This window comes from Miniopterus schreibersii (genome assembly GCF_964146895.1).
Source record: "Miniopterus schreibersii genome assembly, chromosome: 14".
Classification (NCBI taxonomy): domain Eukaryota; kingdom Metazoa; phylum Chordata; class Mammalia; order Chiroptera; family Miniopteridae; genus Miniopterus; species Miniopterus schreibersii.
Window position 1 is genome coordinate 51,143,578 of NC_138114.1, and position 17,577 is coordinate 51,161,154.

General features: G+C 49.8%; 1 protein-coding gene across 1 annotated transcript in view; it reads right to left on the bottom strand.

Annotated features, from left to right (window-relative positions):
• INPP5A (inositol polyphosphate-5-phosphatase A) overlaps positions 1-17,577 on the bottom strand; it is a 134,192-nt gene that overhangs the window by 80,915 nt on the left and 35,700 nt on the right. Inside the window, exons 3-4 of the mRNA XM_081158094.1 lie at positions 4,410-4,510; positions 1,000-1,087 (exon numbers count right to left, since the gene is read on the bottom strand). Of these exons, the coding sequence (XP_081014220.1) occupies positions 1,000-1,087; positions 4,410-4,510 (189 nt within the window). The remainder of the gene's footprint in view (positions 1-999; positions 1,088-4,409; positions 4,511-17,577) is intronic.

Consider the following 17,577-nt stretch of genomic DNA (forward strand, 5'->3'; position numbering starts at 1 on the left):
ACAGGACGCTCTCCCGGACCCAACCCGGCACATGGTGCCCACCCAGCCCGGCACAGAGTGCCCCAAGCATCTGGCAAATAGCGCCTGAGTGCCTGTTGCACGCCAGGCTCCCCAGGCAGGGATGAGCTGAGAGACAAGAGCCACACTGCCACTGCATGCAGACGACACCTCCTAGAGAAGGCCCATCAGGCACCTGTACACATGGCAATGTGAGGTGGCAGGTGAGGAGAAGGACAGCCCAGGGACAGACACAGGAAACTGAACTCACACAGCAGCTTCAGGACTTCTCTGAAATCAGGGTGCTGGGACCTTTGTCCTCCAGACCAACAACCAGTTACTCAAAACCTGTCCACCATCTGCTCCTCCGAGAAGCCTCCCACCCCCTCCACCTGTACATCCGGTGGCTGCTGTACCTCGCTGGGGCTGCCTTCCAGGTATCCACTGTCCTCCAGACCAAGGATTCTCGGAGAGGAGGGACAAGACTCTCCAGCTCCATGGAAGGCTGTCCCACTCCCAGCGGCTGGCCTCTCTAAGGCATCCCCAGCTGTGTGCAGGGAGACATCCCCTCCCCGCCCCCTGAGGCCATCCAGGGCACAAAGGAAGTGACAGAGAGAGGAGCAAGCCTACAGCACAGGCAGACCAGGTGTGGGTTAAGCACCTCACCTGTGAGGCCCAGAAGCCCGACCCTCCCTCTCATTTCCCGCACACTGGGGCCCTGGCCTCCATCCTTGGCTGTCCACCTTCCAGCTGCCATGTGGACCTCATCTGTGCTAACCGATGAGCAGCCCACCAAGGCACCCTGAGGAAGCAGCTGAGCCCCGTCTGCGCCCCACCTGCCCCCCCACCGGCCGTGGGTTTGTACTCCCCGTCAGGCCGCCGCACCGCTGTAACATTCAGTGCAGGCACGATGGCATGATGTGACCGAGAGCAGGCCACCGATCCCCTATGAACAAGAGGAAGGGCAGCTTCAGCAGCACTCCCCTGGGCAGAGGCACTTACTGTGAAGTGCTCCTGGGACCTGTAGTTCTCGTCCAGGTAGACGCGAGCCCGGTTGTATTCCTTCATCGCGTCGCTTGACAGCAGTTCCCTGGAAGGAAAAGAGTTCTTCAGTCAAAAGTCACACAGACACCTCACCGCTTACAGGTGTGCTGACGAGGCACAGGACACTGGCCTGGACACCATGCGTGACATCACCCTGGAGACACCAACCAAGGTAGGAGGAAGGGAGGGGGGAGTGAGAAAGGAGGGGGAGAGGGAGGGGAAGAGGGAAGGGTGGCAGCAACTAAGACCCCAAGGGCTTATTGTAGGTGACCTCTCTGTCATCTCTGTAAATGAGGCTGGAACAGGAGCCACTGCGCACCCTAGAGGTCCATGAATGACCAGAATGGTGACAGAAAGCAAGAGGCCTGTCCTGTTCATTGGTCTGGCCCCAGCTCCATGCCAACAGGCAATGGGGGGTAGGGAAGGACACCAAAACCATATGACAGCTAGCGCATATGGCTGGGGTGGGAGAGGATAAGCCTGGAAAGAACCAAACTGATCTTTAGAACTTGACTCCTAGCAAGAGCAAACCCAAAGTCTCTACAGGAAGAAAACAAACCTCAGACATGGAACAACACAGAACATTCATGTCTGCCACCACCTCAGAAATTACTGGCAGGTGAAGAAGCAACGAAATATGACCCATGATCTATAAAAAAGCAGTCAACAGAAACAGACCTAGAAAGAACAAAAATGATGGAATTCATTGAACAAACCTTGAAACAGCTATTATAAATATGATCAAAGATTTAAAGAAAAACATGAATGTAAGGAAAGACAGAGACAAGAAAACCACAAAATAAACTTCTAGAGCTGGAAAATATAATACAAGAAATAATTTTACTGGCGGTACCTAAGAGTAGATTAAAATCTAAAGAAGATCCTGGAGTAAAAAACACAGCAGCAGAAACTATCCAAACAGAGGAAAAATGACCCAAAAAAGATTAAGAGAGCTGAAGGGACCTGTATGCTCACAGTCTACTGTCAGGAAGTCAGAAGGGCAGGACAAGAAAAACAACATTTAAAGAAGTGATGGACATACTTTCCCCAAGTTTGATTAAAATTAAAAACCTATAGCTTGAAAAAGCTCCAAGAACCCCAAGTCAGATACACTCAGAGAAAATTAGACCAAAGTGTGACATAAGTTGCTGCAAACCAGCTAGAAGGACAGGTTCCCAGAAGAGGGAAGAAGACATGTCACATATGGAGACAGAGATGAGGATGAGGCTAGGGTCTCTCAGACCAGTGCAAGGCCGGGACAAGGGGATGACAGCCTTAAGGGACTAAAAGAAACACTGAGAGGCTGGGATTCTGTTTACAACAAAAACGGCATTCAAACGTGAAGACAAAGACTTTTTCTCAGAAAACAAAAGCTGAGAGGATTCATGGGGGATTTGTGCTAAATGTGACAGAGAAGTCCCCAGGCTGAGAGAAGATGGTACCAGATAGAAACCTGGATCTCCATGGAGTGCTGCGGATGGCAGGTGGACTGGTAAACATAAACAATGTTAACTATTTAAAGCAAAATCAAAGCAATGTGTGTTCTGTATAAAAACCTCTCTGCCCACAGCACAGGATGGCAGGGACAAAAGGTGCCGCTGTGATTGGTCACGGGAGCTCATGGACCTGCCCATACCTGATGCTCACCTGCACTTTCCACTGTGAAATGCCCCATTTTCCCAATGGGCAGTTTTTTCTTATTGACACACAGTTCTTTATATACTTAATACTAATTTTTGTCAGTAAAGTATGTTGTAGATATCTTTCCCCAAATGTGGCTAAAACTTTACTCCGTTTAGAGTGCCTTTTGATAAAATTTTAAATTTAAACATGGTGAAATGTATCAATCTTTTTTTCTCTAGGCTGTACTTTTTGCACCTTTTTAAAGAACTCTCTCCCTATCACAACACTATGAAGATTTTCTGCATTTTAATCTCACATTTCCTGAGCCTCACCCTTGCAAGCGAAGAGAGAACTGTGATGTGAAATGGGATACAATTTCATGTTTTCCATCAGGGGACACGGTGATGGGCTCCCGCACCAGCCCGGGGAAAGTGGGTGGGCCCGCACCCATCGGGGTCTGGGCCGCCCCGTCTCACTGACTCCCAGGAAGCCTCAGTGTGAGTGGAGCACACCCAGATAGTCACAATTACTGCAGCCAATCTTGACCCTCTGCTTGTCCACATAAACTTCAGCATGAGTTTCTCAATGTTAAGAAAACATTTTGAATGGAACTCCCTAAAATGGTAGATTATTTTGGAAAAATTTGGCTTTTTAAAAATTTGCCTTTTAACAAATTTCCCCACAATTTAACAACTGAAAACATGGATGTCTTCTGTTAATCCAAATGACAAGGACCTCACTAGGAGGTCTGAGGCCAGTGGCAGTGGCTAGAACCATCCTAGGCTAGACACCAGACTGATAGGGTACAGAGACTCTGTCCCACGGATCTGGACCCCCCACAGCCCCGCACCTGACCCAGCTCCCCCCAGCATGGTGACCAGCCTCAGAGGTCAGGCAGCATCACTTCTGCATACTCTTCTGGGGGAAGCAGTCACCATGCCCAGAGTCTGAGGATGGGGGGGTTAAAAATAGAGAATGCCACATTATAGGGTACACGGAGGGTGGACACAGTGGTGCCTGAACGCAGGGAGGGCTCTCGGGCCAGAGGCAGAAGAGAAGAAAGGAAAGGTGCTCCGGCAGCTGCCAGCACCAGCAGCTGGATGGGTACACTGCTTTTTGGCATGGGAACTCACAGACAGCGCCTGTGAGGAAGCAGGGGCCCCAGGGCTCTGCGTGAAGCTGGAAGCAGACGTGTGGGTGGTGGGCCTCTATGGAGCCACATAGCATGCGTGTGCAAGTGCATAGCAGCCTCTGGCTCCTTCCTCCCAAACAACGGAGTTCCACCTGCCACAGAAGACGGGCTCTGTCCGTCTTGCTGTGACAAATACAGCTGTGAGCTGCTAGATGAAAACCAGTCCTGTCTGTCCATCTGTCCATCCTTCCTTAGCAGCAGCAGGCTGGCAGCCATCAGACCACACAAGGTGTGACCTCCAGCACGGACAGATGGGACCCTCTTCGTGGTCTAAAGTCTCTGAGCCGAAGGCATCACTGTCACCCTATGGTACCCCCTCCCAGGAGGCACACAGTCATCCTGAGTTTCCCTCAGGAGGCTCGCTGTCACCCTGCAGTCCCCCTCTCCTAGGAGGCATGCTGTCACGCACTTGGGCCACACATTTTCTCTTCGGAAAACTGGCTCACCCATAAGGCTTCACCATGGTGAGGCTGCACCTACATTTCCATAGAAAGCACCCCCAACACCCTGCCCTGGAAGGAAGCAGGGGCCATGGCACAGGCCCCAGACTTACTTGACAAACTTGTCGACGTGCGACATGGAGGCTTCATAGTTCTTTCCCCCAAACTCCTGGCAGTGCAGGGCCATGAAGTGTGGCTTGTGCGTGTGGACGACCTGGGGAGGAAGCACAGGACAGGGTGGTTGAAACTGAGAGTCCCTATGGCTTTCATTAAATTTAGTTTTAAATCCTAGCTCTGGAAATCATCTCTCTATATATACATACCCCTCGGAGACCTAGTCTTTGCCCCAGATCATCAGCAACCCCCGAGGCAGCAGAAGACAGAAGCCCAGACCTGACTAATGGTCACAGAGTCGAACCTCTGAAAACTAAAGGTAACATCTTGACCTAAGTTATGTGTCAGCTCCTGAGCCCTAAGGTGGAACCACCCCCTGGCTACTTTCCTATGAGACCAGACAGAGGGTCACTGGGGCAGACCTCAGAGCTGTCCTCAAGACCTGAAGAGATGATTCATCACCCTTACCTCACCTCCGACCAATCAGCTCCCAGCATGACCCCAACCCCTGACCCCTGTGTCCTGTGACTTTGCTCTGTATCATCTGTAACCTACATGCCCAGACACTTTGGGCTTTGAGCACTGGCTTCTCATTCTCCTGGATGGCGCAATTCATAAGAAAGTGGCCAGTCTTTCTCCTCTGTAGTCCTCAGTGTCTACTGTTCAGTTCTGCCAGTGCCAGGTGGATGGACTCTCCCTGTTCTGTAACATTGTCAGGGGTGGCACAGGGCTGCACAGGTACCGATGCATCTGTGAGGAAGGGGGATGGCGGGACAAAAGGCCCCATGTCTGCAATGGGGGTTCTGACAACCGCTGGGTCATGGCATGAACCCACGTCTGACCCCCTGCAGCCACCCACACTGGGCAGTTGGGGCAACCTGAGTGGATATGCTGTGCATCTCAGGGTGACTCCCCACAAGGGCTAGTTCGGCAGGTGGGTGACCCACAGGTCACCTGAGTAGGTGTTGACCAGTATATGCTCACAGAGGGGACAAGGCACTTGCTAGCCCTAACCTCCAGGGTGCCTCCTGACACAGAATAGCACAGCCTGACTCTGAAGAACTTACCAAAACCCCCAAAATTACCTTCCCCTCCCCAGCCACCATCCAGAGGCAGACCCCCTGCACAAGGTGACACACATCTAATGCCTGGATGCCAGCACTGGGAGGAGACAAGCTGCCTGGGAACAAGGGCTATGCTGTCCCTGATGAAAAGTGACTGCCCAGGACTCAGCCAGGCCAGGCCGGAGAGCCGCCTCAGGGACAGAGGACGCGGCGCCAGGCTGTGTGTGTGCTCATGAGGGCAGCGTCAAATGGGGTGTCAGGAGCAGCAGGACAAGTGACCTGCAGTGTAGTCAGGAGCTCCCAGGGCAGCAGCCACCCCTCTCAGGGGCAGACCATATGGCTTGTCCAGCACCCAGAGCATGATTAGACCTTGCCTTGTTCTCAGTGGTGACACAGAAACATGATCCACCACACAGGTATGTTCTTTAAAAAGGGTGAAAATTCAGACCAGAAAATGTATTTACGCTGCATGAGGAAGCTGGTACGTGATGCCTACTGGAAGCAGGTTACTGCCCTTCACGTTTCTTCTAAGGCTGGGCATGGACGAAGTTCCCTCAGGAGGTTTCCATGTCCCACTGAACACAGGCACGGAATGGACTATGGCCCTGTCCTGAACACCAGTCCTCGGAGCTCAGGCTCCCAGATACAGGGACCCAGGGCCAGACCATGCTGAGAAGGCCCCACACCACTGAAGGGACAGCCAAGGACAGAGGAAGCAGAAACCCAGAAGGATGGCCTGAGGAAGGGCACTGAGGATGGTTAGGAGAGAGGAAGAAGCCCGGGAACTGGGAGAGGGAGCCCAGGAGCCTGGCGGAGGCACCATGGATGTGAGTGGCCTGGACTCATGGCCGAGGGCTGGGGGTGCTTCGGGAGCCTTGGGCATGGTGTCTGGCTGCTGAGCATCAGGAGAGCATGGGTGTTACTGGGCCAGCACCTTCCTATGTGGGGAGCAGGGTCAGCACCCTGGGATCTCACAGCAAGAACCTGCCTCAGGGACACCAGGCGGGCAAAGGGAGGCGAGGTGCCGCACCCATGTGCCACACCCAGCAGGGAAGTCTCACTCTCTCCAGAGCCTGCAGCAGAGCTGGCCTGCCATTCCTGCCCAGAGCTGCCGCCAGACAGACAGCAGCAAATAAACCCAGAGAAGGAAAAGAAGGAAACATGAAGAGCGAGAGTGGCGGGCTGGAAACGTCCACAGGGCAGGGCCAGCAGGCCAGAGGCGGTTCTGTGATGGGACCATGACTGGTCACACCTGGCTGGACCAAGAAGAGAAACACCCTGGCCACTAACGAGATCACAAAGACCCTGCAGGCATTTCAACGGTAGTAAGAGCACATTATGAGGCATCACAGACTTGCAACACCAGCACCTGGGAGATGATGGGGAGGCCCTGAGGCTGACTTGGAGGGGTGGCCAGAAAGCCTGGGGTCTGAAAACATGGGCAAGCCCCGGGCTCATCAGCACGTACACAAGGAAGACACTGCAGGGTGTGGGCGCTGTGCGCTACAGTGCTCTGGGGAAGAAACAAGACTGGACAGGGGAGAGGCAGCTGTGGGCAACTGGGGACAGAGGAGCAAAGACAGAAAGGGGGAAATGTACCTACAAGACAGAGGAGGACCGTCAAATCACCCTGTCACCGCCAAGACAGACGTACTCTCGGGCCCCTAGCTACCTGGATGTGTCTGGACGGACAGAAGAGGGTGCTGTTAAACCAGGAATCCCGTACAACACCCTAGTGCCATTAAGATGAACTGGAGGGAAGCTCAACAAATCCCTACAAAGCTGCTGCAAAAAGTAAGAAAAAATTCACACTTATAAACCAAGGAAAAGGCAATACCCAGAGAAAGAATCACAAAGCAGAACGGAATTACAAGCCTACGTTGCAAACGGAATTAAATGCACTCAAACAAGTGTCTGAGAATATGAAAAACTAAAATCAGAAACACAAAACTAAAAGAGAAACGGGGGGGGGGGGGGAGAGTGCTGATCAGCCCAAGGGAAAAAAGTGAAAGAAAAAGGCAAAATTAGAAAAAGAAAAAACTACGTGCACAAGGGGAATGGGCCAGAGGGAAATTCACAACGGGCCCTGAAGCCAGCAAAACCGAGGAAGCGAGTAAGAAGGCAACGAAAATGGGAGAAAAAGACACCAAAATGGAAGGTAAGCACAGTCTCTAGAGCTAAACCAAAAAGGGACCAGAACTAGTATTTAAAACTATAATCCAAGAAAACTTCCCAAATAGAAAAAACTGAACTTACTCAGTGAAAGGGCTCACTGGACACCTGAGGAAATTAACCCAGAACGATCGACTCGAAGCCCAATCCCAGTCAGACCGGGAGGTTTCAAAGGCAAGGATACAATCCTCAAGGCCAAAGGGACAGCGATCAGTGAACATTAAAATAAAATAAAAAATAGAATGGCACTAGACTTGTCAAAACCGACATATAAATCAAGGTATCAATGGGAGAACTTTTCATGAAAACCTCAATGAAATAAAGCATAAGCCAAGGATTACCTATTCCACCAAGTGTCCTTCAAATATCAAAGCCATAGAAAAATATCGACACACAAAAACCTAGGAAATGCCACCTCCATCAGCCCTTTATGAGTAATCTGTGAGAACAAGGCTGGGCAAACATTTTCCATGAGCCAGACCAGTATTTTAGGATTTGCAGCCATGACATCTTTGCGGCAACAGCTCCATCCTGCCAGCATGGACGTGAGCAGTCACAGAGGATGCTATAGGAGTGGGAGTGGCCATGCACCAACAAAACTTCATTCCAAACCTGCAGCAGGCAGGTTTTGCTTGGGGTGGGGGTAGTTTGCTGATCCCTGATACTGCCTACTGGAGTGTTCAATGTACACAGACATCGTACACTTGCCATATAGAAACCTATTTGATTTCAAGATTTCTACATTGTACACAAAGCGGTATAATGTCAACTGAAAGTAGATGGTAAAACGTTTAGACCCATAGATCACAAATCTAGAGCAACCACTTAAAATATTTTTAAAGCCAAAAGAAAAATTAAAATGAAATGCAAAAAAAATGAAATAATCCACAAGGAAACAGGAATGGGGAAACAAAGGAACAAAAGGCAGAGGGTATGAAAGGACAGCAGCAATGACATGGTAGACCCAGGTTCCAGTGTCAGTGGTCTGGGCTGTACTGTGCAGTAAGGCAGCCTCGGGTCCTATTTGGCTACTTAAATTAACTAAAATTAAAGATGTTTAAAATTCAGCACTAGTCACATTTCAAGTTGTCAACAGCCACATGTGGCCAGAGGTTACGGTGCTGGACAGCACAGAAACTCAACATTCCCACCTTCAAAGAAAGCTCTGCCAGACCAGACAATGCTGGCTACACACTCCAGTGACAGGCAGGGAGTGACAGCAAGTAGAACACAGGACCGAAGCATCTGCTGCCTATCAGACAGACCTCAGCAGAAAACACGGCAGATGGAAAGTGATAAGAAGAGGCAGCACGCACGTGAGGCTGAGGAAGGCTGGTGTGACCGTGTTAGTGAGATGAAGGGCTCCAAGACAAAAAGAACATTTCATAATGACCGTGACAGCTCATCAGGAAGACGACACAACTGTACATGTGCGTGTGGCTGAAAACAGAAACACACGCACACACGTACAGAAACACAGTGTACGTGTACACACACACAGTCCGCCAAGACAGAACGACACAGTTAACACCTTGATCTAAAGCCCAGACAACTATAGAGCACACGCTCTTCCAAGGCCTCTCTTCAAGAAAGGGCCTACGCTGGGTCATCAACAAGCCCCAAAGGACTTTGAAAGATGGGAACCACAAGGGCTCTGTTTTCTGACCACACGGAACCAAAATCAAGCTGAGAGGTGACCAGACCAGGAAGAGTGTGCTGTCTGACTCCACTTACATGGGACTCTAGACAATGCAAACTGACAGACAGTGTGACAGAAAGCAAGCCAGTGGCTGCCCTGCACGAAACTGGAGGGAGGCAGTGACGGGCACTAGAAACCTGTGAGGGCGATGGACATGACGGCTTCCCAGGTGCAGACGCACCACAGAACTCAGCAAACTGCACACTTTATATATGTGAAGTCTACTGTACTTCAGTTTATACTCTATAAATGGTGAAAAAGTTAATTTCTACCAAAATACTGATTCATTTCAATATACAAACTACAAATAACTATGAGACAACTGGGAAGATATGAATGCTGACTGGATATTTAATGATATGATGCGACTGTTCCTCTTCTTAGGTGTAATGATGACACTGTGAGGGTTGCTTTTAAAATTATTTTAGAAAGACATACTGGAGTTCTGAGTAGTAAATGATGCTGGCCCATTGCTGCTTTCAGTAGTTACGGGGTGGGAGGCGTGGGTGGAGGCACAAATGAAACAACTGGCTGTGAGTTGGAAAATGTTGAATGGGGTAATGGGTACGGGGTTCACTGTACTAAATTCTCTGTTTGAAATCGGTAATAATAAAAAGTTTGCTGAACATACTCATTGTTGAACCAGAATCCCAAAAGATCCCTCACCATCCCACCATTTGGGGGAGCACTGTTGGGCCCATCAGAACTCAAGCTGGGCCGGGATGCTGCTGGACGCTTCCCTGTGATGGGAAATGTGATTTTCTATTAATCTTTTATCTTCCCTGGCTCCTTAATGGAAGGAAAGCAGGAAAGAGATACTTAATGTCTCTTCGTAATGCCCCCCTCTGTCTGGAAGCAGTTGGAAAGCCACTCTGCCTGCCAGCTCTTGGGAGGGCAGGTGCCCTGATCAGATGGTAAGAACCCTAGCACTTGGGCATCTGTAACCACATCACTCAAAGGCAGCCTGAGACACACAACTTAGAGACTTCATTTCAAAGAGATTTAACTATCACACAAGACGAGAAATTAAAAATCACTCATTAAAATATCATTTTCATGTCATGCCATGGGAAATTTTTGCTAACAGTAAAAAATACTGTCTTTGCAAGTGAGCGAAGCTGTGGGGTACTTCATGGGGAAAATTTAAGCCTCCCTGATGATGCTATAAATCTCGCTGGCTCGGGAAGTAAGGTAGAGGGGAGCAGGAGTAGGGCTCCCAGGGCTGTCAATCCTAGACATGCCCTCCATTGGCACCCTTACCGACTGTCCCCCAGTAACAGGTGGGACTTGTGTTGCAATAGCCTACTTGAAAAAGGAAGCCTAGGCTGGTTTCTGAACATCCCAGGAATGACTGCCCTGGGGACATATGTGTCCTCAATGGTTAGCGAGACGGCACCCGCTCAACCTGCTTTACAGGCATGGTATGCTGGTAAGTGTCTGATGGCCAGTTCACTGGGGCAAAACCCGTTTCCACTGTGCAAACACCCCCACGAGGCCCATGTCTAGCGTGACGTCACTGAACACAGAGTTGGGGGCGATGCTCAGCCACACACCATTATAGCTCCCTGCTAAGACGACATAAATAGCCAGGATCCCAACAGAAAAACATAGTAAAATCATTAGGAAGTGATGAGTGCCGGGCACTCGTTACCTTTGGTTTTAATATGATTTACTCAGCTGTAGGTGTGTAGAATAAGGTTTTTAATGCTGCTGTATTGAACACCTGGCTCCTAGTTCCTGACATCCGCCAGCTCCCGTGAGCCAGCCCAGGTCACTCTGCAGGGCAGGGCGTTCCAGGAAGCACGCTTGGATTCCTACTCTGGCACTTCCTGGCAGGACCCCATGCCTGGTGGCCAGGGCTCTCTGAACATCCACTTCCTGACAAGCCTGCAGTCACTGGGCACAGGCTGGACACAGAAAAAGCCCAACTGGTGGTATGAGTCCACGCCACCCTGCCTGCTGAGAGATGGGCTGTGGTATCGCTGGGACAGAGCTGCTGGGAAGGGGCTCTGGAACCTGGATGGTCCTGCACAAGATCCCTGTAGGCTCGATGGCATGGACATCTTAAGGACAGTGACGGACAGGAATCCTGCCTCAGCTGGGAAATGCATCTCAGTAAAGCAAGAATTCAACTCGGGCCCCAGGCAGGCCACCTCCGCCCATCCCAGCTCTGCAGTTGACATCCTGCCTGACAGTGTGTGTCTTCACCTGGGACCACAGGCAAATCACTGCCCAAAGCTGCACATTTTCGTGACCAAAATTCTACAAAAAAAGGAGCTGCTTCTAACTTAGGGGGAAAATAATCAACTGATAAAAATACATGGGTTCTTTCATAGGAAGGTTAAAGAAAAATATTTTGGAAAAGAGTGAATTACAAATTTTGGCAGGAAAGAGTGTAGGGAGTTAAAAACACACACACAGCAACCAGCCAAACAAAAAGCAGCTTCCCCGTTCCTGACGCTGTGCAGGTGGCCGAGCAAGGGCAGCTCTGGGTTCCCAGGAAGCACACAGCAGCCAGTCCACCGGCCCCTCGCTGGCCAGGAGTCAGCGTTAAAAATAGAAACAGCCAGGCCTTGTTAGGCTCCCTCCAAAGAGGAGTATCTGAGTGACCTAAAAAGGAGTTACATCCTCCAAACAGCCCCGTGGGAGCCTGAAACCCAAGATAAGGAGCAGAAGAGGGACAAGGAATTTCTTGAGAGGAAGAGATGACTGCCATTTACCCGCTGTGCTCTGCAAACACCCTGCTCTTGAGATCATCTGCCCACCCTCGACCTGGGGCAGTGGGGGCTCTAGGACTCCCAGGCTGCCCGCCCCTCTTTCCAGGGCTGTGCTGTGTGGGTGCAATTCTGTGTGGCCCTGATCGGATGTCCTCCTGGAGTCTACACCTGCATGGCCAACAACTGAGATAGCAGCAGCCAGTGGAACGCCTCCTCGCTATGTGCACATGGACACTGAACATTTCTGTGACCTCCCCAGTAGGCCATGTGGACACCCATCAGTGAGGCGTCTCCCTGCCCACGTGCTCAAGATGTGGGGCCCAGCGTCCACTCCAGAGTAGGGCTGGGTTTTTCTGGGTGCACACTGACTGGGCTGGAGGGCAAAGGCCAAGCACCAGGCCCACGGGCAGGACAGCCACCCTGATCTGGACAGCTGGACAAGAGGCTGTCTTTACAGAGGCAGGAATGTGGAGCGCATAGACACTTCACCAAACCTGTGGCTCTGGGACATCAAAGCTCTATGTGAACTAATGGATCTTAACTGGAAAGCACTTTCCCTTCTGAGGTAGCAGCAGCAGCACATGGGCATCCTGCCATGTCTCAGGAGCTCACCTAGCCTTATACTGACCGCAGGGGCCAGTGGTAACCACAGCCTCAAGGTCACAGCACAAGACGCCACAGAACCACCTCTGTGAACCACCTCCCTGAAGCCAGTCCACCAAGCAGACTTCCATCTAGCCGTGTCTACTGGGCCATTTCAAGTTCACAGGGGCCTGTGATCACTCAGGGGCCAGATAAACCTGCCCTCTCTCTGCCTCCATCACAGTGGCATCCCCACAGTCCCAGGCCCCAGTGACCGTCTCTTCCTTACCAAGACTCCTCCCACCAGCCCTAGTCCCCCCATTCCAAAAGGCCTGCCCTGGCCTCAGCTGTACCCACCCAGGCACTGTCAGACACTGTCTTCTCATCACCCCACCCCCATCCCCCTCATCCCCTGTCCCCCCGTCCCCCATCTCTCCCCTCCCCGCTGAAGAGAACTCCTAAAGGAACTGTCACTGCGCTCTGTAACCCAGCCACCCTGGAGCCATGACCCCAAGCTCTCCGCTCCTCTCGGATCCTGGGGTCCCACACTGCCTACTAGTCCAGCTGAGGTCCTCCTCTGCTCAGGTGTCCAGATCTGCTCTTTCCACTCACGTGCAGTAGACAGCCTGCCTTCTGTCACTGAAGGGGCCATCTCACCATCTTTGCTGCCTTCTTCCTGTGTTACCTGGGTGCCTCTCATAACCTCTTCAAACCTCAATGTTCTCATCTGTAAAATGGGGTGCTGAGCATGACCATACCACAGCTGCTCTGATGGGGCAGGAAGACCAGGTGCAGTTGGCAGTGGCCTCCCTGCACAGCAGGAGGAACCACGATGGGAGGGACAGGAGGGAAAACAAGCGCACACATCACCTAGAATCCTGCAGCCAAGTATTTCTATTCGCATGAGCTTAACACAACTGTCTTCAATATGACAATGAATGTTACATTGTAGGCTATTTCCCCAAATCATTAAAAGTCCAGACCATGGGGTGCAAGGCTATGAGTTCACACAGGACCTTGAAGGCCCACGGGGACCTGGTCCTGTTGGGGCTGCCAGGTGGAGAAGAGGCAGAAAGGAGGCAGGGGGCTGGAGGAAGCCACTGCACCAGCCAGGGGAGGACAGAGGCACCGACAGGTGGATGGGAGGTGAGAGGCAGAGAGAGGGTCCAGTGGGATCCAGATGGGCTGGCGGCCGGCTGCACTGTGGGGGCAGAGGGCAGAGATGCTCAGTCTGAAAAGCCCAGGAGCTGTCCAGGTGAGGCTGGAAAGAATGGAGAGGCCCAGGCTTAAAATAAAAACGTGAGAAGGAGCACCTGGAGATGGGACTCCCTATGGCAGTGCGGGAGCTGGGAAGGAGCAGGGCCCTGAGCCCCATGTGCCACAGCCCGGGACAGAATGTGAAAGAGCTGCATGGAAGACTGGGAGCCTCACCAGAATACAGAGCAGTGACTTCATGCAACAAACGCCTGGCACCCTGCTTCTCATCTCCTCCCCACACCCCACACTCCTGCAGCACCACATCCCTCCTGTCCCTGCAGTGTGGCAGTCCCTCATGCTGGATAAATGGACTCAGGGCATGCAGGCCTGAGTCTGGCTTCTTTCACAGGAGCTCACAAATAAATCTGCTGTAAACATTTGTTTCAGGTCCCTGTGTAAACAGACATCTGCATGTCAACTGGGTAAACACATGGGTTGGGATTCAGGGTCACTGGTGGGTACACAGAACTTCAGAAATGAGGCACCATTTTGCATTCTCACTGGCAGGGTATGAGGGTTCCTCTCCCACATATCCTCAGGGTTTTCCTATTTTGTTTTGCTAATTTTAGCCACTCTAATAACAGATATGTACTATATCACTGTGGTTTTCCTCACATCTCTCCAAAGACTAGTGATGTTGAGCATCTTTTCATGTGCTTATTTAGTAATGCGCATCTTCTTTGGTGAGAGTCGTTCAAATCTTTTACTCATTTTCAAACTGGGTCTTTGCTTTGTCATTGGCTTTTTTTGTTGTTGTTTAAATATATCTTTATTGATTTCAGAGAGAGGAAAGGAGAGGGAGACAGAGAGACAGAAACATCAATAATGAGAGAATCATTGATCGAGCCCGCAACCCGGGCATGTGCCCTGACCGGGAATTGAACCCTGATCGCCTGGATCCTAGGTGGACACTCAACCGCTGAGCCACGCCCGGCCGGGCTGTCATTGGCTTTTCAGAGTTCTTTCTATATTCCAGTCCTTTGTAGCATGTGATTTGCACACATTTCTACCCCCATTTGTGACATATCTTTTCATGCTTTTTAAAAAAATGCTTTTTAAATTGATTTTTAGAGAGAGAGGAAGGGGAAGAGAAACATCAATAATGAGAGAGAAACATCAACATCGATCAGCTGTCTCTTGCACGCCCCCCCTGCCAGGATCAAGCCTACAATCAGGGCATGTGCCCTGACTGGGAATCGAACCGGCGACCTCTTGGTGCATGGGTTGATGCTCAACCACTGAGCAACACTGGCCAGGCTGTCTTCATTTGAGCAGAAGTTCCTAATTATAAGTTCTAATTTATCATCAATATTTTGCCTAACGTAAGGCCACAAAGGTTTCTGTCCTGCGTTTTCTCCTAGAACTTTCATAATTTTAACATTTAGGTCAACATTTTAATGATTGTGTACTGTGCAAAGCATAGAAAAAAATTTTTTTGCATATGGATGTCTAATTGTCCCAGCACCGATGGTTGAAAAGACTGTCCTTTCTCTACTGAATTGCCTCCCCCAGTGACTTGGCCGTACCTGTGGGTCCACTTCTGCTCCATGACCCACATTTCTGTCCTGTCAAAAGCTCACTATCTTGAATCCAGTCGATTTACAGCAAGTCCTGAAATCAGAAAGTGTGAATCCTTCAAGTTTACTGGCTTTTTTCAAAACCGTCCAGCTTATTCTTGCTCCGCTGCCGCCCCCATAAACACGAGAAGCATCCTGCAGTGTTCCCCCGCCACCCTGCAGGTTCCAGCTGGAACTCGTCAGATCACAGGTCAGTGAGTGGAGCTAACCCGCTGACACAAGTCTCCCGACCCAGGCACAGGGTGTCTGTCCATTTCTTCATATCTCCACTTATTTCTTTCATCAGTGTTTCATAGTTTTCAGTGAACAGATATTAGTGTATTTCATCAGGTTTATAGGCAAGTAGGATGGTGATATTATAGATGTTATTTCTTAAGATTCAACTATTCATAGCTAACATAAAAAAAAAAAAGATGTTTTCAAATTGACCTCCTAGAGTGCAAACTAAGTAAATTCACTGATATCCGTCAGAGTAAAGTCTGTATGGACTCTTCAGGCCTTTCCAAAGAGCAGTCCAGTCTCCTGCCCACAGAGAGAGCTTTCCCTCTGCCTTTCCAATCTGTCTTCTTTCCTTCCCGCCTGTGGACAAGCAACGACCTCCAGCACCCCACGGGGGGAGGTGAGCCCAGCACCCGGGCCCTGTTCCCACTCCGTCTTCCACGGCCGAGAGAGCCATCAGCTGTGGGGTTTCTATAGATTCCTTGCAGGGTGGAGAAGTTCCCTTCGAGTCTTCGATGCTGGGAGTTTTATCAGAAATGGTTATGAATCCTGTCAAAAGCCTTCTCTGCATTTATTGAGATACGTGTTTTCTTCCTCAATCTGCTGGCATGTGAATTCCACTGATTAATTTGTGAATGTTAAGCCAGGCTGGCATTCCTTGGTGATGATGCAATAACTTTTAATACATTGTTGTTTACATGCTTGTGTGTGTATCACATACTTATTGACATACAACAGATCTACTTTTATATATTTCATCTGTTAAAGTTCTATGAATTTTTGCCTTTATTTCACAGAGGATTGTGATTTGTGCTTTCATCACATGGCGTCTCTGTCGCCTCTGACGTTGGGTAGTGGCATGCCACGGGATGACTTAAGTATCACTGTGTTTTAATCTTCTCTAAGAGTTTCTGTACAACTGTTGTTTCTCGCTTAAATGCTTGATAGAATTTGCCAGGAAAACCATCTGGTCCTGAAGAATTTTCTGCAGGAAAGTTGGGCCACATTTCAATTTAATAGACAGAGGGCTACCGAGACATTTATTTCTTCTTGATTAAGCTTTGGTACTTTGTTTTTCCAAAAATCTGTTCCTTTCACATTAGTTTTCAAATTTATTGACATAAGTTGTTCATGATACTTCCCTTGTTACCTTTTTAATGTTGCAGGATTTTTGATGCTGCCCAGTGTCAACTTTCTGAAATTGGCCATTTTTGTCTTCTACTTTCAGAAATCAGATATACAGGAGAGCAAATTAAACCCAAAGCAATCAGAAGAAAGGCAAAAATAGAGAAATCAGTGAAACAGAGAATGGGTGTAGTGAAGGCAGGTCACACAGGTGACAGCCCTCCGGCCACACTGCTGGCGGAATCCTGCTCTGGGGTCGTATTTTCCTGCTTCTTTGCCTGCCTGGAAATCATGGACTGGATGTGAACAATAAAACTGTGACTTTTACCTTGCTGGACACTGGCTTGGAAATCCTCTCTTGGCTGTAAGCAGCTGACCCCAGACCCTCTCTCAGTCATTGCTGCCTTGTCCTGCCTGATGTTTGAAAACCATTGTTTCAGACGTTTTCTGGCTTAAATTTCTTTAAGGTGGGGGTAGGTTATCTCCACGTTGATGGAAGCTGGTTTGCTCATCACAGTATTTTTAAAATTGTCAGAAAAATTGTGAATTTTAAATGGGCAAAAAACGTCAGGGTCCCGTTTAGTTCATCTACTAGGTGTCTCTACCTTGACTTACCTCTGGCTGTTTTACAATTCTTTGAATTCTAATAACCAATGGTTACGCAAATACCCCTGGACCACAGGGGTGCAGAGTGACAGGGAGTGCGATAATTATGATCCAGTTTTACATTTATTCAGCAAATCCATTTCAGCACA